Source organism: Rana temporaria, chromosome 2, assembly GCF_905171775.1.
Source record: "Rana temporaria chromosome 2, aRanTem1.1, whole genome shotgun sequence".
NCBI lineage: Eukaryota > Metazoa > Chordata > Amphibia > Anura > Ranidae > Rana > Rana temporaria.
The window spans coordinates 202,082,156-202,106,901 of NC_053490.1; the positions used below are offsets into that span (position 1 = coordinate 202,082,156).

Below are 24,746 nucleotides of genomic sequence, written 5' to 3' on the forward strand. Positions count from 1 at the left end.
GTCTGACTATATAGGCCAAACATGCAGAGTACAAATCATATAAAGTTGGGTCCATATATATTTGGACACGGGTCCAATTTTCATACCTTTGGCTCCATATGCCACCCGAATAAAATTAAAATGAAACAATCCAAATTAATTTGAAGTGCATACTTTCAACTTTAATTCAAGGGGTTGAACATAAATATTAAGTACAAATTTCAGGAACTACATCCATTTTTATACACACTCCTCCCCATTTTCAGGGGCTCAAATGTAATTGGACAAATTTTAATCTAATCATAAATACAATGTTAATTTTAAAAATTTTGTTAAGAATTCTTTACTGGCAATGACTGCCTGAAGTCTGGAACCCATGGACATTTCCAAAGACTGGGTTTCCTCCTCTCTGATGCTTTTGCCAGGCTCTAACTGCATCTTCAGTTGTTGTTTGTAGGTCTTTCTGCCTTTTTAGTTTTGCCTTCAGCAAGTGAAATGCATGCTCAATTGGGTTAAGATCAGGTGATTTACTCGGCCATTGCAGAATATTCCACTTCTTTTCCTTTAAAAGCTCCTGGTTTGCTTTTACTGTGTGTTTGGATCATTGTCCCTTTGTACTGTGAAGTGCCGTCTAATCAACTTTTCTGCATTTGACTGAATCTGGGCTGACAATATATCTCTAAACACTGCAGAATTCATCCAGGCTGCTTCTGTCTTCTGTAACATCATCAATAAACACCAATGACCCAGTGCCACAGGAAGCCATGCATGCCCATGTCATCACACTGCCTCCACCATGTTTTACAGATGACGTTGTATACTATGGATCATGAGCTATTCCAAGCCTTCTCCACACTTTTTTCTTCCCATCATTCTGGTACAGATTAATCTTGGTTTCATCCGTCCAAAGAATGCTTTTCCAGAACTAGTCTGGCTTTTTTTTTTTTATGTTTTTTGGCAAAGTCTAATCTGGCTTTTCTATTCTTCAGGCTTATCAATGGTTTGCACCTTGTGGTGAACCCTCTAGTATATTTGCTCTCGTGAAGTCTTCTCTTGATTGTAGACTTTGACGATGATACGTCCACCTCCTGGAGAGTGTCCTTGACTTGTCTGGATGTTGTGAGTGGGTTTTTCTTTACCATAGAGCGGATTCTGCGATCAACTACCACTGCTGTCTTCCGTGGACTTCCAGGCCTTTTTATGTTGCTGATCTCACCAGTGCGTTCTTTCCTCAGAATCTACCAAACTGTTGATTTGGCCTGGACAACATCTTTGAATGCATGATGTATGTTCAGAGCAATAGATTCCAAATATATATGATTTGTACTCCCTATGTTTGGCCTATATAGTCCGACTTCCTCTTCTTCTTTTTTTTTTTTTCCCCCTAATCTATACATACAGATAATGGCCATAAGTATCGCCTATATATCTATATTCATGATACGCGAGTATACCCAATAACTGACAGGAATGTGAACAGTGTAAAACAATTCACTAATGAGTGAACTGCATAATGCAATAAGATTTAACTTTAGCAACTGCCATTTAGTACTTGATTAAACTTGGTGATGCAGAGGGTATCTGTTTGTCAATGTTCAACCGGTGTTTTGTCAGTAAATATGTTTTTTTTTTTTTCTCATCTATGGACTCTTGCTAGGGTGGTACTTGAGCAGGCTTGCCCCTGAGTCACAATCTGTATGTCTATTCACACACAGAGCATGGCTCGGGCCCACTGTCTCCTCATTGGCTCCTTGGCTGTGATTGACAGCAGTAGGAGCCAATGCCTCCCGCTGCTATGCGAGCCAATGAGAGAGAATGAGGAGAGAGAATGTAAAAAAGGAAGAACAAATTGCGCTAATCTAAATAAACAAATAGTGAGCAGCTACACAACAATGTGACAAAAATTTCTTTACTACAATGAGGAGAGAGAGACTCGCTGTTCTCTGGCACATCGCTGGATCCAGATGGGGCTTAGGTAAGTATGGGGGGCTCCAGATGTTTTATTTACCTTAATACATAGATTGCATTAAGGTAAAAAAAACTTGAGTCTTTAGAACCACTTTAAGACTGAGACTCTACTTTTACTGCAGGGGCCTTGTCCCCTGCTATTGCAGCTTTCTGGGTCATTCATGCTCAGTCAGGCTCTTGGAGTACTGCATCAGTACCCCCCCCCCCCACCCCAACAATATACGGGAAGAATAGGCTGAAGGTGACCTGCTGGGGATAGCTTAAAGTAGAGACACTGGGTTCAGCATATGGGAGTTTACAAAACTGTGGATTGCTTTCCAGGTGGCGCTTGCCTTGCTTCTGAAGATTCACTTTTTGAGTAGGCCAGTTGGGCCAAGCAACATGAGCTACTTCATTCACTTGGGTCACTGGATGTCTATATTCCCCATTCCTACCAGTTTTGCTGCAAAGGTGGTTAGCTCTTCGGGACTGACACATGCATTTTATCCTTGTGGCTATAGGGAATTGCAGAAGAATCTCCTTGCTCCTACTAGCAAAGAGCCATATGGAACATCACTGATCATTCCTTCTACCTGCCTACAGTCACCTCCTGACATCTGACCCTCACCTGCTACCAGCTGTCTGTTTTTTGAGGGTACCTGAGGACTCGTCTCTTAGGCCTCATTCACACTTGGCGGACTCCGTCGCTACGGAGTCCGCCTGCTCCTGTCGGCTCAGCGGGAGATCAGTCTGCAGATCTCCGCTGAGCCGACATATGACAAGCTCCTCTCTGCTCACTGAGCGGGGAGGGGCTTGTTGGGCACCGCTGTGTCCTATGGAGCGATCTGATGAAAACGGACAGCATGTCCGTTTTCATCAGATCTTACCCGATCCGATCCGCATGGACAGATGGGGACGTGGCCCCCATACGTCTGTTTTTAGCGGGTCGGATGTCAGCGGACATGTCTCCGCTGACATCCGACGCTCCATAGCGATGAATGGAGCGGCCGTTCAGGTCCGTGACAGACGGATCCGAACGGCCCTAAGTGTGAATGAGGCCTTATTCTAGAGATTATACATTTCCTTACTGCCACATTGTTGCAACTTGGCTAAATCTAGACACGATAAGGACCCTCCCACTGTACAAGGTGCCTTTTCTAAATATGTTTTTTTTTTTAAGCTAGTGCATTGTTGGTTCACTTACCTTTTTTCTTTCGATTTTCCTTCTAAATGTTTTTTTTCTTTGTCTGAATTTCTCACTTCCTGTTCATCCTCAGTAAGCTTGCCCCCATCATCTGAGCCGTTCTGGCTGGGGGTTAGTCAGTGTGCTTGCCCCTCCCTTGGGACTACATCACTTAGGGGAGACGCTGTGATATATTGAGCGATTTGGCTCTTAAATTATCACATGTGATAATTTGCGCAGATAGATCATGTGACCCTAGTATCACATGCAATAACTATTAATTGATTCTTTTTTGATTTGTCAAAACTGCAGTTTTCTCATCTGTTCAATGGAAATTCTCCCAGACACATTGAGGGTTATTTACTAAAGGCAAATCCACGTTGCACTGCAAAGTGCACTGTAGATCCGCGGGGGATGTGCAAGGAAAATAAAAAACAGCATTTTAGCTTGCACACGATTAGATAAAATCAGCAGAGCTTCCCCTCATTTCAGATCTACCCCTCAGATTTACAGCGACTGCATTTCCAAGTGCAATTTTCAACCCCCATTGTGACTTGTCAGTATGCTATTGGCAAATTCCAGTGTGGTGTTTTCATGTTTTTCTTTCAGCAGTGAAGTCTTGCTCTTTTTGGTCTTCTTCCTTTTGAGCCCACTGTCTCTCAAAAAGCAGGGAAGGGGTGTCTCTCCTCCTGTTCAAATTCTGGGTGATTTGGCTGTCTGTACAGCAAGGAGAACATGTCCCAGGCAGAAATTCATGTTCCAGCCTGTCATGTACATTTTTAGGGGTAGACAACTGACAAGCGGACCTTCTCAGCCAGCAGGGCCCCCCTGTTAAAGCCCAGGTTTTGAGAGAAATGGGCATGTCTAGGGCTGCGATTCCTACGATACAAAACATTAGGAAATCTATTTAGGCCTGTTATGGAAGGCTTATTTCCCATGTTGTACATCTCACCCCAGGACTTTCTAAGGTTGCTTCTGCAGTTTAATTTAATCAGTAAATAGTTTTTTCTTTCCTCTGATTTGGTTTTATTTCACAAAAAGAAAATGTATCTCAATTGTCTGGATGTGGTTCCAGCTGTGAGGGTCTATATTTCAACCATTGCTTATTTCATGAAGATAACTTTCTTTTTGTTATGCCAGAGGGACATGGCAAGGCTTTTCGTTGTGCCATCTCTATGTGGCTCAGGCAGACCATCACTCAAGCTTCTGTTATCAAAAACCGAGTTCACCTTTTTTCCCCATCAAGGCTTGCTCTGCTAGATCTGTGAGTGCTTCTTGGGCTTTTTGGCACAAAGCAGCTGTTTATTAGATTTGCAAGGCTGCTGCCTGGTCTACTGTTCACACATTCTCCAAGTTACCAGGCATTTTTTCTTTTTTTTTTTGCCTCATCTGAGGTCAGCTTTGGGCATAAGGTCCTTCAGATGGCTCTTTCAGCTGCTGGCAATCCCCAGTTTTTTGTTTTTCTTGGGCCTGTTACAGGTTGCTTGCCCCTCAGTTGGACTGCTTTTGGACATCCTGAGGATTTAAGACTAAAATATGAGAAAGATAACTGGATTTTCATACTTGCCATAAAATTATTTTCTTGGTGTCCAATGAGAAACACAGGTTCCCCCCTGTTTTATGCTCATTCCCTCAGTACTGATTTTCTACAAAACTGATGTATGCTGGTAGTGGGTAGGTTATTCTTGGCTAGTCCAACGTTTTTTTTTTGGTTTGCCAGTGTATAATCCTACTGTAGGCAGTGTAACTGAAGGTTTCACCTTTTAAAGAAAAAATGCTGCTGTACAGGTCTGGGAATGTTAAATCCCTGCTCTTCTCCCTCTTCTCTGTGCAATGCTACCAGGATAGACCATATTGACCTTCATTGGTCAGCACCCTTGCAGCGAATCGGTTTGGTCCATCCTAGGGGACCTGCACGAAGAAGAGGGAAAAAAACTGAGATTTCCATTCGCTGGACCAGATGCTCACACATCAGCAACCCCCAGGGTAAGTAATGCGGGGACCAGGGGGAGGTGGGAGGGTGTCTGGTGTTTTTTACCCTTTTTTTTTTTTTTTTTTTGTTAAGGTAAACTAATCTTTTAAGACTTCCTGTATCTGTCAATGAAATCCAAGTGAATGATTTAATGTTGAGTACAAAAATCCTGTTTTTCAATGTTGGCACAGAAAATTATTCCCTTTTTTTGAACTGTGACAGATACGTGGTGTAAATGTGGAAGCAGTCTTGCGAGTGGAAGAAGATGAAATGAAAAGGAATACATCTCAACGCCAAGTAGATGATGACTTGGGACTCAGTATGCTTATTGACTCTCAAAATAACCAGTACATATTGACCAAGCCAAGAGATTCCACTATGCCCCGTGCTGACCATCACTTTATCAAGGTAATTTTTTGTTTATTTAGGAATAAGCTTATCTGATGTGCTGTTCAGTTTGTTCTTTCATAATAGATTGGTTACAATTATTTAGCTTTATAACTGGATTACATTAGACCTGCTGTGAAAATGGAAGATCTGTTTTATTTACTAACTTACACCCCTATATAAAATGCTGATAAAAAATTATGCTTTGTTAAAAAAAAAAAAAATGCATATTTGGCCTCCACATCCAATAGAAGAAAATTACTAGTTTCTTTGTTGTGCCAAACTTCTTCATTACCTGAAGTTTTATAAGTGAATAAGGTTTCTGTTATAACTGCAAGACTCGGAACAGTGCAAGCTCTAGAACTATGCTGAGGGAAATTAGGATTGCATCAGAGATCTATAGGCTGAGTCATGCTTAAAAGTAAGATCTTGAATTTAAAGTCATGTTAGATCCCTTTCACACTGGGACGGATGTAGGCGCTATTGCGCTAAAATAGTGCCTGCAAACCGACCTGAAACTGTGGCTGCTGTTTCTCCAGTGTGAAAGCCCGAGGGCTTTCGCACTGGAGCTGTGCGCTAGCAGGACCGCTCCAAAAGTCCTCCGAGCTGCATCTTTGGAGAGGTGAATGAGCGGTGTGTTTACTGCTCCTTCCCATTGAAAGCAATGGGAAACTGCGGCTATACCGCCGGCAATTCGCCACTGCAGAGGTGCATTGCGGGTGGGATTAACCCTTTTTCGGCCACCAACTGGGGGTAAAACCGCACCGTTAGCGGCCGAATACTGCTGCAATTCCAAAGGCACCTCCGCCACCACACCTCCCGCCCCAGTGTGAAAGGGGCCTTTAAAGTGGTCGTTTTTTTTTTAAACCTTGTAAGACAATGTTGAAGGGACTGGAGGTCACAAGCCTCTGGACTTTAGAGGCGTTATATTTGGGGATATAGAATCACTAATGCAACATATAAAATGTAAACATTTTTATTACAGAAGATAAAAGATAAACATGAGACAACTTTGTATTCTTATCACAAAATCAGTTGTTTCATTGACGCATACTGAACAGACTGTACCACTCTCTCAACATGTTTCGCTTGACAGCTTCCTGGTGTGGTGTCTATTATGCTATAAACAACAAAAGATTAAATGAATACTCATGCTGAACATATGGTATGCATTCAAAACATACAGGTTGGCATAAATACGAGGATTATGCAAATACATTAAAATATATAGAGAAATGTCAAATAATGGGGCATAGAAAACGTTTGTATCAATAATGGCTACATAGACAGAAACAATGAACCTTACCAGGGCCGCTTAGTATACAAATGTCAATACAATATACAATTTGAATGAAGAAATACAAGTATATCATGTGTGCACAGAAACACCTCGCCTCCTTGCATTGACACTACCCAGGGTTTGTGGAAAAGGAGAATAAAGTTTACTTTAGGAAAAAAGACCACAAAAAAGAGAAATTCTATATATGGAGGCGAGGTGTTTCTGTGCACACATGATATACTTGTATTTCTTCATTCAAATTACAAGTGACATTTGTATACTAAGTGGCCCTGGTAAGGTTCATTGTTTCTGTCTATGTAGCCATTATTGATACAAATGTTTTCTATGCCCTATATTTGATATTTCTCTATATATTTTTATGTACTTGCATAATCCCCATATTTATGCATACCATATTTTCAACATGAGTAGTCATTCAATTTTTTGTTGTTTATAGCATAATAGACGCCACATCAAAATCTCCTGAGGAAGCTCTGTCAAGCGAAGCATGTTGAGAGAGTGGTAGTCTGTTCAGTATGCTATAAAAAAACTGATTTTGTGATAAAAAACATGAGCCAACTTTGTATTCTTATCTTTTATCTTCTGTAATAAAAATGTCTACATTTTATATGTTGTATTAGTGATTCTATATCCCCATATATAACGCCTCTAAAGTCCCCAGGCTTGTGACCTCAAGTCCTTTCAATTTTGATTATATTTACTGGGATGTGTGGTGTTGGATTTGATCCCTCCTTCTTACTCTGTTTGACCTGTAAGACAATGATGTAATGTGCTGGTATGAATAATACCATTTTAATATAACGACCCCAGAGCTTCAAACGTATACAAACTTGGTTCTATTCTGATATGTTTCCATTGTTGACAACTGCGTTCAAAACTAAAGAAGTGCATTTTCTCTACGGATCTAGTTGTATGTTTTTCCTGCAAAGTTCCAAGCGTCACCCAGTGTAGGACACATTTCAGAGAAAAAGGATGGTGAGATGCTACTGTGATGTTTTTACATATAACTGGTGAAGCCAGCTGCAGGAGAATGTACCATTTGCCATGGTTTCTAGAAGGGGGGCAAAAACACTTGGAAAACCTTGGGAAATCTTGACTTGTGAGTACCCAAGAGGCATAAGAAGAGGTAGTCCATCCGACTAGTTCCCATCCAGAATTTTAATATCACCTTGTGGAGTAGCTGACCTTTTATAGTGTATGTATAGACCAAATATTTAGACCCCTTGTCAAGTTTGTATTGATTTCTTTATACCAGCTCGGGAAGTTGACCCCCCCCCCCCCACCCTTTGTTTTGTCTCGGTGACCATTATCACAGATACAGAAAGTGATCGGAAAACACAATTTTAGTTTTAACCGAAACATGTGGTTTTGGAAAATGTTTCCATGAGGGCACCATTTTTGGTGACAACTGTCTTAAAGGGTAACTGCGCTTACTTTGGACAATGGGACACCAAAAACAGAATACAGACGGCATACACAGGGGTTTTAACCATCCCCTACTCTACATAAAATTTTAAAAATCTTTTGACTACCTACACATTTAGGGATCCTGCACACAGATGCAAAATATACTGCATTCATATCCATAATACGTAATTTGTTTACGAATATGAACATGGCTGTATTCAATTCTATAGGCTCATGCACACAGCTGCCCACAGCTTTGTAATCTGGAGTTGCATTCAGCTACTAAAATAAAAATAGAAAAATCTGCATCCAAGGTCTAGTGCATGGACTGTGTTTTTATGCTGTATGTATGTAAACCGACATCTAAATATAAGGAATGTATAATCGGTGCCACTGCTTACACGCTATTGATGTTTACGTGTCCTAGCAGTCACATTAGGACACTAGGAGACCAGAGCCACATGCATCCTAGAAACCAAGGACATTGTGATGGCAGATGCCACCTGCGACCTAGCAACCAAGGACACTGGGCAGCAGTAGCTGCCTGTGTTCTAGCCACCAAGGATGCTAGCTCTAAAGGCAGGTACATTTTAAATACTGTATAGTAAACGAATGATCTTTTATTACTGCTGTAATGTTTTTTCTAAAAGTTTTCTTGTAACACGTATATTACAGTAATTCCCTCTAATACATAAATGTATTGTTTTTTTTTAGGATATTGTTACTATAGTAATGCTATCTCTTCCTTGTGGATGGTTGTGTACAATGATAGGACTGCCAACTATGTTTGGTTATATCATGTGTGGAGTTCTTTTAGGACCATCTGGATTAAACAGTATAAAGGTAATATTTTCTTACTCAGTGTAACTGTTTTCTTTTCTTATGTGTGAGCTTTGTTTTTGTTTTCATGGAATATTGTATGTCAAGAATATGATCTTGAAAATCCAATATGCAGGCATATAGGGGTAGATTCAGATAGAAGATACGACGGCATATCTCCTGATACGCCGTTGTATCTCTGAGTCCGGCCGGTCGTATCTATGCGCCTGATTCATAGAATCAGATACGCCTAGATTTGACTAAGATCCGACCGACGTAAGTCTCTTACGCCGTCGGATCTTAACTGCATATTTATGCTGGCCTCTAGGGGCGTGTACGCTGATTTACGCCTAGAATATGTAAATCAGCTAGATACGCGAATTCATGAATGTACGCCCGGCGGACGCAGTACATTTACGCCGTTTACCTTAGGTTTTTCCCGGCGTATAGTTACCCCTGCTAAATGAGGCGTATCCTATGTTAAGTATGGCCGTCGTTCCCGCGTCAAATTTTGAAAATGTTGCGTTGTTTGCGTAAGTCGTCCGTGAATGGGGCTGGACGTCATTTACGTTCACGTCGAATCCAATGACGTCCTTGCGGCGTACTTTGGAGCAATGCACACTGGGAAATTCCACGGACGGCGCATGCGCCGTTCGTGAAAAATTTAAATCACGTCAGGTCAAGCCTGATTAACATAAATCTTGCCCACCTCTTCAGAATTTGAATTAGGCGGGCTTACGCCGGGCTATTTACGCTACGCCGCCGCAACTTTCTTTTAAGAATACGGCACTTGCCTGTAAAAGTTGCGGAGGCGTAACGTAAATAGGATACGTTACGCCCGCACAAAGAAGCGCCATTCTACCTGAATCTACCCCATAGTCTTTTTAAAGCAAAAAAAAAATTGCGACGGTAAGGAGGTTAGTTTCCTAAAAAGTCACAAATGCAAAAGTTAGATTTAAATGTTTTATGTCCTTTTGGTGGGCTGCACCTTGAGAACAGAAAAAAAGACCAGCCCAAGACAGATTGACACAAAGCTTAAATTATTAAATACAATGCAGGGTGAGCACTATTATAAGCCGTGCTTAGTGGAGCATCTTAATGCAGTCATGTTGTAAATAATCTGTTGTTAAACTCTTGAGGAAAAAATACACATCTTATCTCCCTACTGTACTTGTATTTCATAATTCCTGCTGTGATGGAGTTCACTTAATAAGAGTTGATTACACTAATGCAGCTTTTCTCATGATACAATAGTGTGTGGGTCAGTAGGAAGAATTGTCCTTACATTTGTTGTCATTGGTAAGAATCGGATGGCTAAAAAGATCATTGGTGTCAATAGGAACTTATCTAAGAGGCAGTAATTGCTCATTGCTCAAGGAACCCCTGTGCAATCTCTGGAGGAACCCTAGGGTTCCACAGAACTCTGGTTGAGAAACCATGCACTTATGTATGAGAAAATAACAGTCAAACACCCATATTACACGGTGTAGGAGGCTAATGAATCATGTTGGATCTCCCAAGTGATCCACCTGATAGCTGAATTGACCAAAAAACTGCATTCACAAATCTCTTTATTGCACACAAGGGGTTTGCCTAATGTCTAGGGACCTTCCTATATAGGTAATTACAGTTTAAAATATTGTTGCAGTTTGTATAAATTTTAGGAAGTCTTATTAATGGTGAATATTGCTTGCAATACATTTTTCATCTATTAGGAAGAAATATGAGGGTGCAATATGCTGTTCTGCCATTTGAGGGCACCAAGTCCCCTTCTTAGGGAACTGTATCTGGATGTATATTGTGTGTCAGGATATTGTTTTGGGCCGTTCTGACGTCAGGACATTTTATTTACGTCAGGTTGCACGCAACGTCATGACATAGAATTATGTCATGACGCATGTGCGTGACACATGAAGTCACATGTGGATGTGGTATAACATTGCCATGCCCCCTACCTCATATTATAAATACATCTGATGACTGAAAGCATGTGCCATTTGCCCTGTGCTTTTTTTTGACACACGCACACATTACACCCCTGATGAAGCCTCATCTTGGGGCGAAACAAGTTGGGTTGAGGGATTTTTATTATTTTTACTTTTTTTATTTACTTTTTATTTTTTTACTTTTATCTCTATATAGTGCCAGCGGTTTACTGGGGCAATGTGGACTATGTTGCAGGAGAATAATGGGAGATCTTTATGTACTGACAGAGATAGTGTATCAGGAGAGTCTTTCTTTCTACCAGGCTGGAATGGGCTTTTTCCGTGTGTGTTTTTTTCTTTAGGTAGGCAATCGAGCCTCTCAAGAGCCACAGTCACCCTCTAGCACTAGTCGGTTCCTGTAGGTAGTGGGATGTGGCCAGGATACTGACCCCACTCTATACACATCTCCGCTCAGACAATAGGATTAATCGACCACAGCGAAAAATCTATTTGATTGCCCAATAAGGTCACACACCTGGCAGTCTTTTTTCCTTGACTTTCCTTTATTTCCTAGATTATCGGTTTTATATAGTTGTCAAATAAAAGCTAAGTTTTATGACATGGTATGTTTGGTGCGTGGGTTTAGCGTATCCTTGCTGGTGTTTAATTTGTTTTTCCAACACATCAGCACGTCCTTTGCTTTCCTGTGGGTCCCCAGCACATTGTGACTGTGATGTTTGACCTATCTTCTGCTTCTTGAATGTTCAGCGTATTGGGCCCCTGTGCTCTCATCAGGTGGCTTATTGAGCTGTAGGCGTCCCCAATTCTGCATTTTTTTTTTCAGGTGACACTTAAAGTGATACTGCCGCCCCCGACAGCCGCGTCATTTGATTTGATTGACAGCAGCAGGAGCCAATGGCTGCGCTGCTATCAATCTATCCAAACTAAGCTCATACGTGGAGAAGAGGACGCTGGGGACAACTCGAGCAGGTGAACGGGCTCAGGAAAGTAAAACAGGGGGGGCTGGTGACAGTGAGGTGTTTTTTCACCTTACTGCATAGGATGCAGTAAGGTGAAAAAACACAAACCTTTACAACCCCTTTAAGGTTTTGTAGCTGTTGCCCACTCCTCAGTTAAACTGTTTTTGGACAACCTCACAGTCTCTGAACTTTGTCCTTTTTAGCCCCCCTGTTTTCATTAAATGTAACTTTTAAAATTGCATGACTTCATCTAAAATCGCACGATTTCAAAGCCGCATCTCCGTGCAACTTTGGGTGCGACTTTGAAGACACCTGTGTAGCTTCATGCATTCATGTTGCACCCAGAATCTGCAAAAGTAGTGCATGTACTACGTTTTCAAATTGAGGCTGCACTGCAAGATCAGTGTCACACCGATTTGAACAGTGCGTTTTCCCGCTAATAGGCTGCGACTTTTTATGCGATTTGACCTGTCAAAACTCATGACAAATTGCTCCAATGTGAACAGGGGCTTAACCAACAATAAAAAAGTTGGCATTTTGTGCCTACTGTAAAATCAATTTCTTGGAGTTTATTAAGGAATGCAGGTCATCTGTGTCAGAATCATCTATGTTTAGGATTATGCACTTGGTACTGCTTTATCATCAAATTAAGGCATTCAGTTTTAGGAGTTTTTTGGTGTGCCAGTGTCCAAAATTCTCCTGTAGAAAGCTGTACACCCCAAGAGTTTCTGCATTCCTGTGTCCCCTAATGAACTGCATAAAATGTGTTTTACAGAAGTACAAAATCCCTATTTTCTTACATTAAACATTCTACAATGAAACTACAAAGCAGAAAATGCAGGCACTCCCAAATTACTTAATTTGTGAAAACGTACACATTTGGTAGTAGTGCTTCGTTTTATTTTCTACAAAAAAGTATGCAATAACTGTTTAATCCACATCAACTGATTTTCGTTTATTTATTATATATTTGGCAGTGGCTTGATTTTCAAAGTAGACCAATTGTTCCTGAGACCAATAATTTTCATTGTATCTTTATCCCTGCTAAACCTATTAGCTAATAGAACATATATAGGCCCTACCTTATTTATATAGATTCAATGTTTAGCTGCTAGAGGGCAGCCTTGGTATAAAAGCATTCCATACTACTGTATCACACTATATTACAGCTCTTCTTTTTGTGTGTCATACGAGAATTATTTTGCTAATCCTACTTATGCGACGTATGCATCAGCATGATTAGCCAAGGGATGCCTATGCTACTACGTTGTCTGTCTCTGTCACAGGTTTCCTTCTCTTTTTTTTATTTACTGGTTTATTATTTAGTTAAACGAGTAGTGTGCTGACCTTAGAAAATGTAGAACATTAGCTCAATTTATTTATTTATTACAGATACTTGTATAGCGCAGACAAATTTACACAGCACTTTACATATATGTTGTACATTCACATCAGTCCCTGTCCTCAAGGAGCTTACACTCCAAGGTCCCCAACTCGCATTCATACATGCACATACAGTGGTGAAAATAATTTTTCAATCCCTTGCAGATTTTGTAAGTTTGTCCACTTACAAAGAAATGAAGGGTCTATAATTTGTATCATATTTGAATTTTAAATGCTAGAGACAGAATATCAACCAAAAATCCAGAAAAAACACATGATAAAAATGTTATAAATCGAGTTGCAGTTCAGTAAGTAAAATAAATATTTGATCCCCCTACCAACCAAAAATAATTCTGGCGCCGACAGGCTACCTACAGTATGTGCTCATGTGGTACACAGATTAGTCCTTTAATTTAAAAGAGAAGTATGGGTTTGGGTTTTTCCCCCCATGATACTTACCTAGGTGGATGCAGCATTGATCCGATGCTGCATCTGTCCCCTGACGCCTCTATACTGAGAGCCGATGGCTCGGTTCTCACAGCTTTCCAAGCAGAGAGCCGCTGAATGTCAATTAGCATCTCTCCGCTCCGCTCCTTCACACTCACTGGAGCGCTGAGCTGTGGAGGGGCAGGGAGCGGCTGTCTCAGCCTTTCAGCTGCTGGCTGAGATGGGCGTCAGTCCAGGCATCTGGCGAATCCTGCTTTCCATTGTCGCGATACCGCGGTGCCTGGGCTGATTTCTGTGACGTCAGCAGAGAGCGGACTTGCGTCACAGGAGTGCAAAACGTGACCCATAAGGGAAGCCCAGCCAAATGAGCTTAGGCTGGACTTCTCCTTTAAGAAGGTGCTCCTAAAGACAACTCGTTGTGTATAAAAGACATCTGTCTACAGAATCTTTCTTCCATTCAAACCTCGCCAGCATGGGCAAGACCAAAGAGCTGTCAAAGGACGTCAAGGATAAGATCGTAGACCTGCACACAGCTGGAATGGGTTACAAGGGCATCAGGCTTGGTGAGAAGGAGACAACTGTTGGAACGATTAATAACCATTAATCGCCCTCGGTCTGGGGCTCTATTTAAGATTTTGCCTCATGGGGTAAGGATGATCATGGGAGAAGTGAGGGATCAGCCAATAACTACATGGGAGGAGCTTTTGAATGATCTTAAGGCAGTTGGGACCACAGTCACCAAACAAACCATTGGTAAAACAATACGCCGCCATAGATTGAAATCCTGCAGTGCACGCAAGGTCCCCATCCTCAAGAAGGCACATGTACTGGCCCGTCTGAAGTGTGCCAGTGAACGTCTAAATTTATTCAGAGAAGGCTTGGAAGAAAGTACTGCAGTCAGATGAGCCCAAAATTGACTCGCCGGAAGAAAAGAGGGGGGAAAAAACACCTTCCCTTCAGTCAAGCATTGAGCTGGACACCTTATGCTTTGGAGCTGTTTCTCTGCTAAAGGTACAGGCCGAATTTCTTTACCAATGGACGGGACCATGTATTGTAAAATCTTGGATGAGAACCTTCTTCCCACAGGTAGAACACTGAAGATGGGTGATGTGTCTTCCGGTATGACAATGACCCAAAACATACCGCCAAGGCAACAAAGGAGTGACTCAAGAAGAAACTCTTTAAAGTGGAGGTCCATGCAAAAACTAATATCCCTGCATCTATAGACACCACGGATCTAACACCGACCTCTCTATCCCTGTAGAGAAAAAAAATAATCATACGTACCTTTTTGGAAGCCGATCTGACTCACTCAGGCCGTATCCCACGCTGAGCTGTCAGCTGCGGCTTCACTGTAGAGGCGGGTGCAGAGGGGAAGGACGACAACGGAAGCCCCGTGGTAAGGTATAGAGGAGTGATCATGGTGTGGTTCTCAAGAGGTTGTTGCCAGTCCTGATTTCACTGGATTAGACCTTTCTGATGGGGCACAGCTGAACTGACTAGCCTATGTTTACTAAGGAGTGCTCCCACCCATCTGTCCTTGTGACAAATTTAGGGCTGCAACTAACAATTATTTTCATAATCGATTAGTTGGTCGATTATTGTTTCGATTAATTGGATAATAGCCTTAAAAAAAAAATTTGCATTAAAAAAAAACATTTGGCCAATTTGTTGTTGGGCACATTACAAAACACAAATTGCCGCAAAAAGTTTTTTACGTGCTTTTCTGCAGCTTCTCCATTGAAATAGCACCATTTTGCATTAAAAAGTCCTTGCCCTTTCCAAATACGCAGCAGCTGGAAAAAAAAAATCATGGATGTGAACGTGTCCCATAGAAAAACATGTAAATGAACTGTAGTGTGTTTCTGCAAAAAGCACCAAAAAACAGAGGTGTGAACCCAGGCCTGAGATGTTTTAGTAACATAATGGGGTTAAAAAAAAAAAAATAAGTACAAAAAAAAGCAAATGATCGCTAATGTAAGGGGTTCATTTTTTTTTACTGTGGGACAGTGAAAGTAATATTTACAGTAGCGCTTTGCTTTTTTGTACAATAAAGGGCTAATTTTAGTTTTTTTAACCCCATTATGTTACTGCCCGATTAATAGATTATGAAAATTGTAATCGATTAATTTCGTTGTCGATTAGTTGTTTCGGCCCTAGACAAATTATACGTTTGGTGACAGGGGGGGGGGGGGATAAGGAATTTTGGGACTTTAAATAAGGCATAGGACTTGTAGGTCTCTGGTCTCCATCCCTGTATAGCAATTGAATTGAAAGGAAAGTTGGGACTTTATATGAAACATACACCTAAATGAGTGATAACGGACAATGGGTGTCTGACCAGTAGAATGCATGTTAAAGCTGTACTAGCTGAATCTCTATACTCGGCACACAGGACAATAATACATAATAATGATATTTAATTCATATATATATATACATATAAATACAATATAGCATAAAAGCATTGCGGTACTTGGTAGTAGTATACAAAAAGTCAGGCAGATTAATCCATATAACACATGATAGCTATATACATGTCATGATTGTTGCAGCATAATACATTTGAAAATCGTAAAATGATCCCATGTAGTACATGATAATAGCACCGGAATAGCTCGACGCGTTTCGTGCAACTGCACTCTTCAGGAGCTGATGCTAATGTGTATCTGAAATTAATGAAATATATAGACTGTTGGTACAGGGTCTAAAATGAGCTGAAGGGTGTGTATAAAAGGGGGGAGAAGGTAAAAACAGTATAAACTGGTGTGGGAACATACTAAAAAGATATGTCCCAAGACTTACAAATCACCTGCAAATCTGATTGGCAGCAAGATGGGCTGTAAACTGTCCGGGCAAGTCAACAGTACCGGGAGCTGAGGTGGTGTATCCCCAAAATGGATGTTGAAGAAGACCCTCAGAGGACCTGACCCAAGGGGTAGGGTACCCCATGGATGGTGGAATAAAAAGTGATTGTGTGATCGTGAAGAAATCTGGGGGGCGATAAAAAAACTTAATAGTGTAAGTAGACTATACTATATAGTCTGCTACCTAGGTATGCATCAAGCAAGACCAGTATAGTGCATCAGAGACATGGAAATAAAATATAAAATATAATGACTAGGTGGGGGTAGACCAACTCTAGATGGAGTGAAATAGTGGTGTATAAGGTTTTAGAACTAGATACAGGAAGTAGGTAGTGATAAGTGAGGGATAAAAATGCAACAAACAAAAGTGGAGAGCCACTATAACAAGTGAATCATAAAGCTACCTTTGTCCTCGGGGTTGACCCATAGAATCCATATGGGTGCCAGAGTTAGACGGGGACCAACAACCTCACGGAGCATATATCGATCTGAGAGGAGTATAAATACTCTCAAGTGGGGAGTGACCACCAACGTCGCGCAAGTGAAAACGAGGGGGAGGGGAGGAGCCATATCCTGAGCAGGAAGTCTGCTCGGCAAATGGCGCCAAAACCCCTAGTACAACGCTGCTGTAATCACACAGCATCTGTATGTCGGAGTCAATGAATGACATCAGGCACACAGCGCTGAGGGGCGTAGCGTCGATGCGCAGCACGACGCGTGCCCTGTCCCTCGGCATCCGAAGGCGCAGAGGGAGGACACACGATGTGCATCGCAGCTCCCGAAAATTGGGAAACGCCCAGGTCAGATGCAAGCTAGCCATGATCGCAAACCAATAGCGCTGTTAATGAACTATGTAGGTCTTTTCAATTGTTGGTAAACAATTGTAAGGTATAAAGCCCCCAACACTTTCCAAGATCAGGACCCTTAATAAAGCCAAAGGGTTGGATCATAAATGTAAATGCTGTATATAAATTGTAAGAACATGAGAAGAGTGAACTGTCCATAGTGCATGCTTCCACCCCCGAGAGTTTAGACATGACAGGAGGTGGGGGGGGGATAAGGGATTTTGGGACTTTAAATAAGGTATAGGACTTGTAGGTCCCGTGTCTCCATCCCTGCATAGCAATTGAATTGAAAGGAAGGTTGGGACTTTATATGAAACATTCACCTAAATGAGTGATAGTTATACGCTTGGTGGTTGTATCCTTACTTTAATGGCTTGCTGTCAGGAGAGTTTAGTAGACCAGTACTGTGTGCCTACAATTACGTTCAGGTTACACCTGAACGCAGGAAGGGCTGTGTGCTCCACACTGCCAGGAATCCCCCGCTGGTGGACGCCAGTACTGCAGCCCAAGGATAACATAACACCACCAGGGAAGAACTCCCCCGACAGTCCAAGACTGTCGGGAGACAACTGGTGGTGGGCCACAGTACTGCACGCCAAATACCAGGCAGTAACACCAGCAGGGGGAACCTTCCCTGACACTTGCCTTCTGCTCCTTTCTTGCTGGTACCCATTAGAGATGCAAGGGGATATATATATATATATATATATATATATATATATATATATATATATTATAATTTCACATCACCAATTATCCTTTTCTACAGCAAAACTTTGTCACCCTACATCTGAGGAAGCAACATGTGAAAAAAAAAAATGTGAATCTATGGATTCCTAGTACTGTAGTTATGGTGACTTTCATAAACTGGCTCTTGATTTGGCACTTAAAGTGTGGTGTAACGTTTATTGCTGATTGGTGTTATATTCTATTATCTTTAATTAAGAAAAACATTGTTTCATTCTGTGTGTTTACATGATTGTAAAAGCTAAGTGCAGGTTTAAATAAGCAAATAATTATACTCACCTAGGTGGCTGTAGCATCACCATCAACTCAAGTCATATGATCGCTAAGTTCTTGGTCTTCAATGAGCAGAGGGTGGTGACAGTCAGTCACCAGCTTTCTGCTCTGCCCCTTCAACGTTCACTGGAGCATCAGCCTGTGGAGAGAGGGCGAGAGCAGCTGGCTCACACACTCAGCAGCTTGTTGAATGACTGAGCCAGCTGCCGGTCAAGTGTCTGGTTGGGGATCCTGACATTGTTGTCGGAATCCCTGCAGGCGACAGCCTACAGTGGGCTTTCGCTGAATCTGGGTCACAGAAGTGCATAAATAAGTGCATTCCTGTGACCCAGAAGAGAAGTATGGCCAAAAAATCTTTGATCATCATTTTTTCCTTTTAACTTACATTCTGTGTGTAATGTGTTTAGGGGCCACAACTAAAAAGTCTTGTTACATGCCTTGTTTTTGATCTATAAGTTGATGGTACTGTTTATGTATAAGCAAGGAAGAAAAAGAGATGGATAGATACAGACAGATATACACATTGAAATGTAAGCAAATGCTTTGTGTGGAAATGAAAAGAAATTTGTGTTTACTTTCTCTTCTCAGTCTATCGTTCAAGTGGAAACTCTCGGGGAGTTTGGTGTCTTTTTCACCCTTTTTCTTGTTGGTTTAGAGTTTTCTCCAGAAAAACTGAGAAAGGTATGTGTCACCCGTCTAATTCTTTTCTGATTACCTTTCTTTTTATCTAGTAATCTAAAGCTCAGAATATACTGCTTTAACATGCACAAAAAGGTTCAGAATACTTTTATGGAAAGTATTTGCCTGGTAGGCACAACGTTGTTGTCATTGAGTTGTGTTTCACATGTTTTAGTAACCTTTCCAAAGGCTAACTTTCATAGTATATTTAGTATGCGAGAAAGACATCTTTCTTTCTAAGATTGAAATAAAAAAATATATATATTTTAAGCCATATTTTACTTGGACACTAGCAAGTATCAAGCAAAATGGTAGGAGCAAATTCAGGATTCTACATTCTGTACAACATGTTTAGCTCTTTCTGTGGTGATTTAATTTACCAATGTCTTCATTTTGGATTATGGTCATATGGATTTTTCAATGACATTCAATTATTGATAAAAAAAGGTTTTGGCCTAAGACGGCTGTTAAAAGTCCTAAGATATGGTTGCTACATAAAAAAAATTCAGGATATTTTCTCTTCATTTTCAGCTGGTGATCTTGCTAGTAGTGTTTGTTATCCTAAAGTGACAACACTTACTCACTGTACTGCAGGGGTAGGCAACCTGGGGCCCCCTGACTGTTGCAGAACTACAAGTCCCATCATGCCTCCTGGAAGTAATTGTAAATGCCAGCCTTGCAATGCCTCTTGGGAAATGTAGTTCCACAACAGCTAGAGGGTCCCAGGTTGCCTACCCCTGCTGTATTGTATCTATGGAGGAGAAGTGTTGTCACAGTAGAACAGGAAGTGTGATCGCAGAAGACCGCCCCCTCTCCTCAACTCCATAACATAATAAGGAAGTGTTCTGTAGTCCACAGATCTAAATTGGGCAGGCTAATTCATTTGATTGATTAGATATATATATATATATATATATATATATATATATATATATATATATATATATATATATATATATTTTTTTTTTTTTTTTTCAGTTTTGGGGAGTTTTTGTTAGTGTCCTATTGAAGAAGATCTACAAGCCCTATTCCAAAAAAAGTTAGAATGCTATGTAAAATCTACAATAATAATAATAAAATCTACATAAAAACTGAAGGCAATGATTTGCAAATCTGATAAACCCATATTTTATTTACAAGAGATATTGTAAATAAAATATGAGTCTATGAGATTTGCAAATCATTGCCTTGTGTTTTATGAAGATTTTACACAGCGTCCCAACTTTTTTGGAATTGGCATTGTATCACCAGAAGAAAGGACAGCTTGTTAAACCCTGGCAAAGTATACTAAGCAAATGCTTTAGTGCCCTTCTTATGCTTATAAGCCCTTAAAAAACTGAATGTTTAAAAAACATAAATTGTAGACTATTTCTTTGGTGGTCACGAGCTATGATTTAAGGAATTTTCATGAACTATTGCAGTTGCTTCATGTTTTTAATGTTAGCATTTTGTATCCACTAACATGTTAATACATTGATTTATGAAGCTGGTGGAATGCAGATTTTTTACTACTGTCTCAGCTGCTTCACTGGCTGTTCTGATAACAGAGCAACTTTATTATGTTAGGAATTTTTGAGACTATGAATTTACATGTAATTCATCATCACGGAGATGGACACATGTCTGTAAAGTTCGAATTCTGCAGCTTTCTGGAAATATTCTCTTTTCTCACTTTTGCCCATTCACCTCTGCTTGTTCACAGGTACAACAGACTACAGAGTTTGGGTCAATTTTAATTTTTTTTTAAGTTTATTTTTTTAACACTTTATATTTTATGTTTGTTTTTTGTTGCTTGCATACAATCTTTGTTTTGGCAAGCAAACATTTAGTACATGATATTGTATAGGTCAGCTGTAGGCAACCTTTGACAGGCGGAGATCTACCTGAACAACATTAAGAGATCAAAGATCACTAGGGTTCAGCCCCATTTTTATTTTTTAAAGAAATTTAACTAGCATGGCCTAACTAAATGGTAAGGAAAACTTAGATATAATAAAAGAAATGTCACTGTAAAAATACAAACTTCGCCTACCTTAAAAGTGGATAGTGACAGTCAGTAGGACAGAGGTTGGTGTCAGTAGGACAGTAAATGGTGTCCGTTTTTATTTTTAAAGAGGAGAAGCTGACTTTGAGCTGCTGCAGGAGGAAAATAAAGGGGATCATCGGAAGACAGGTATTTTAAAAATCTGAATTCTGAGCAAGTGGCTGGGGATTCAGATTTTGCCACCTGTAAAATAGCAGTGTCCTCTGCCGCTTGACCAGCACAAAGGGAAATTAGACACTCCCAGAAGAGAAGAGGGCTATGATGTGCTGTGTGATGGGGGGATTTTTTTAGTCATCTTTTCTAGCAAATTCGGTCCACAGTTTCAGGACATGGATCTATATTTGGTAGATCCAAAGAGGTTAGAAAGAAAGGGCCACCTCTTCTTCTTTTTTTTTTTTCTAGATAAACCATTTTTTTCTCTACTCAAATATCTAAGAATGGTTAGATATGAGTGGGAAGCTACCCAAAACTGCAGCGGTTTTGTATGCGGCTGCTGTCCATTCAGCTGCAGTGAGCCGGCAGTAGGAGGCTGTGGTGTGATGCTCATTTAAGCGCATCATGTTGTTACTTTCTTTTTTAACTTAACGTTGTTTGAAATGCACAGAAGTAACACTTAATTTTAGTCACTGTACAGCAGTGTGGCGATTACAATGATATGCGAACCGATCCTGGTTACTGCCATAAAATGCAGCATATCTGCATTGTATTGCAGCTCGGGACTGCTTTGCAGTGTAAATAGGACATATAAAATAAGTAACGTAGCCCTCAAGGTAGTAGAAGACTGTTATGATTTCTATGTCTGCATGTACTAATTAGTAATGGGAAAATAATTTTTTGCAGACTATTACTATCCAATCTTGATTATAGCTTTGATGGTATAATGAGTAGATAGAACCTATACTGTGTATACCTTCTGAGATGTACACTATTGCTGTTTAATCCTGGTTAGCAGAAATGAGACTAAACATTTTTGTTGTCCTGCAGGTATGGAAAATAGCTGTGCAAGGACCATGCTTAATGACTGTTCTGATGATTGCATTTGGTTTGCTTTGGGGCCACTTCCTGCAAATCAGACCTACTCAAAGTGTTTTCATATCAACTTGTTTGTCTCTGTCAAGCACACCCTTGGTATCCAGATTTCTTGTGGGTGGGTCTCGTGGAGATAAAGATGGTAAGAAGACACCGTTCATAATGACATTTATTTCTGCATGAAAACAGATAATCCCAAGGTGGATTTCACCATCCTGCAACCTGCTGCAAGGCTGACGAGTATAAAATAGTTTAATCATGCATTCCACTATCCCTAACTTTAAAATGGCTCTAAGACTTTACCTGACACTTAACATTGTCCTCAACTGAATCTTAAAACATAACCCCTAAATTAATATAACTTTCTACAAATAAGCAGTTAAATATACATATTGAAAACATATAAGGAAACATCTTTACCTTTTTGAAGGGTTTGTATACATGTGCATCCAGTGGTTTACACAGCACAGCCCTGTCTAGCAGGGCATTAAACCTGATTTTTTTTTTCTCTGCTGCAGTAACACTTGCATATTTTCCCCCTCTCCCAGCCAATGATTAACTGTTTGCTACCTTGTTGGTACTGGTGCATATTGTAATGTTTCTTCATCTCCCAGTCGGGGCTTTACTGTACAGGGTATTGCTAGAGGCTATCAAATTAGTCAGGTATTTACAGGTCTTGCATTTTAAAAATAAAATTCCTGCCAGGGACAGCCAAATTTCAATCAGTGTGTGGCCTCCCACTCGACAAATGGCCAATTCCCCAATGGACTTTTGTCAAAGGGACATGTTGGAAACTTCCCAGTGATCAGCAGCTGCAGCCAGCCAGCAGAAAAAAAACAAGTGGGTTTGTGTTGTATTCACTGTAAAATCCCTTTCTCTGAGTCAAATGAGGACCACAGCTCTTGATGACCTGAAGCAACATAGGGTTATATTGCCACCCACAGAAGAAAGACCGCATTGAGGGAAGGAAGCTTTGTCCCTCAATGGATTCTGAGAAAAAGTTTTTATGGCGAGTACAAAAATTCAATTTTGTCTGTCATCCTTTGAAGTACACAACTATGATGATATTATGCCCAGCTCCAGTAAACTAAAACGTCTGCCTTGCAAAGGAGCAGTTAAATGCTTGTTTCTGTCTGGGGCAGTGGTTCTCAACCTGGGGGTCGGGACCCCCTCGGGGGTCGAATGACGATTTGCCAAGGGTCACCAAATCCTGGGCTGTTCCTGAAGCCCGCGCTGCTCTCTACAACTGAGAGATAAAAGGAAAAGAAAAGGAGAGCACAGAGAGTGGCACATCCTAAAATGCACCAGAAGGGGTTCTAATACTGTACAAGTGGAAGGGACACAGGGAGCACTAAATGTCCATGGGTTAGGAGCACAAATTACATGTCTTGCCTTGGGTGCTGACAACCCACGCTACAAAAATAGTTTTATTGTTAGGGGTCCCCCCAACTTGGTAGATTTTATCAAGGGGTCACGGCACTAGTAAGGTTGAGAAACACTGGTCTGGGGGATGATAAAAGCAATTTGCTTACCTTGTCCTCCGGCAAACAGTGCCTCCCCTCTGCTCTAACAGTGAACTGTTCCTCAGCATCCTGTGCAGTCTTCAGGACTTTAGATCGTCAGCGTGCAGGACAGAAGAGGCTAGCAGCATGCAGGAGCCTGCAGAAATGGGGAATAGTGTAAGTAAAGGTTTTTTCTAAATCCCCTATACTGAAATGAAAAGTTAACATTTGCGAAAGAAGGGACAGCCCCATTCCAATGGAGAGTTCCGCTTTATGCACTGTAGGGAGATTCAAAAGCAGTCCCAACAGAGGCAGACACACTACTCGGTTAAACCAGTCCAACCAAAAAAAATATTTCCCACACAAAATGAGGGAACAAACAAGGGCATTAAACGGCTGCAAAACTTTTTGGTTTCTGCTGAAATGGACATATCAACCTTGTAAAATCTAGAAAATGTGTAAACGGAAGAACAGGCTGCAGGCTTACAAATCTAGAGTCACAGGTGCCTGCTGGCAAAATTCCCAAGAGGTACGCACTACCCTAGTGGAGTGAGCGTTATTGGGGAAAAAGAGGCATCTCCTAACTCGTAGGCCTACACAACAACCTGTTGAATCTGCTTAGATTTGGTGGAACTGGAGACCAGAGAACATTTAAGACCTCTTGAATACTAAACAGGAATTCAGTTTGCTTAAAAGAAGCAGTGGCCGTAAGGTAAATTCTGACAATCTTCCAGACAATAAAAATAAATCTCTTTTGGAAGAGCTGGAGCTGGACACAAGGAAGTTAACACAATATCATCATCATCAAGATAAAAAGCAGAGACCGCTTTGGATAAAAATCTTGTGTATCTTAATCTTGTGTAATCTTGTGTAATATCAAATAAGGCTCCTTACAGGATGATGCTGATAATTTGGGGATCTGGCCAAAGTGATGTCTACAAGAAAGGACACCTTTTGGGGACAACAATGTTGAAGAGATATCCTGAATAGGTTCCGAAGGAGGTTTCTGTTGCACTGACAAGACTAGGTGTA

At 40.8% G+C, this 24,746-nt stretch overlaps 1 protein-coding gene across 2 annotated transcripts in view; it reads left to right on the forward strand.

The window, feature by feature from the left end:
- The window catches only part of TMCO3 (transmembrane and coiled-coil domains 3), a 90,022-nt gene that overhangs the window by 25,945 nt on the left and 39,331 nt on the right, over window positions 1–24,746 (forward strand). For both annotated transcript variants that reach the window (XR_005746947.1, XM_040336258.1), the window contains exons 4-7: window positions 5,304–5,489; window positions 8,890–9,018; window positions 19,050–19,142; window positions 22,168–22,354. Coding sequence is in view for 1 of the 2 variants with exons in the window: in XM_040336258.1 (XP_040192192.1) it covers window positions 5,304–5,489; window positions 8,890–9,018; window positions 19,050–19,142; window positions 22,168–22,354 (595 nt within the window). In the remaining variant the exon portion in view is untranslated. The remainder of the gene's footprint in view (window positions 1–5,303; window positions 5,490–8,889; window positions 9,019–19,049; window positions 19,143–22,167; window positions 22,355–24,746) is intronic.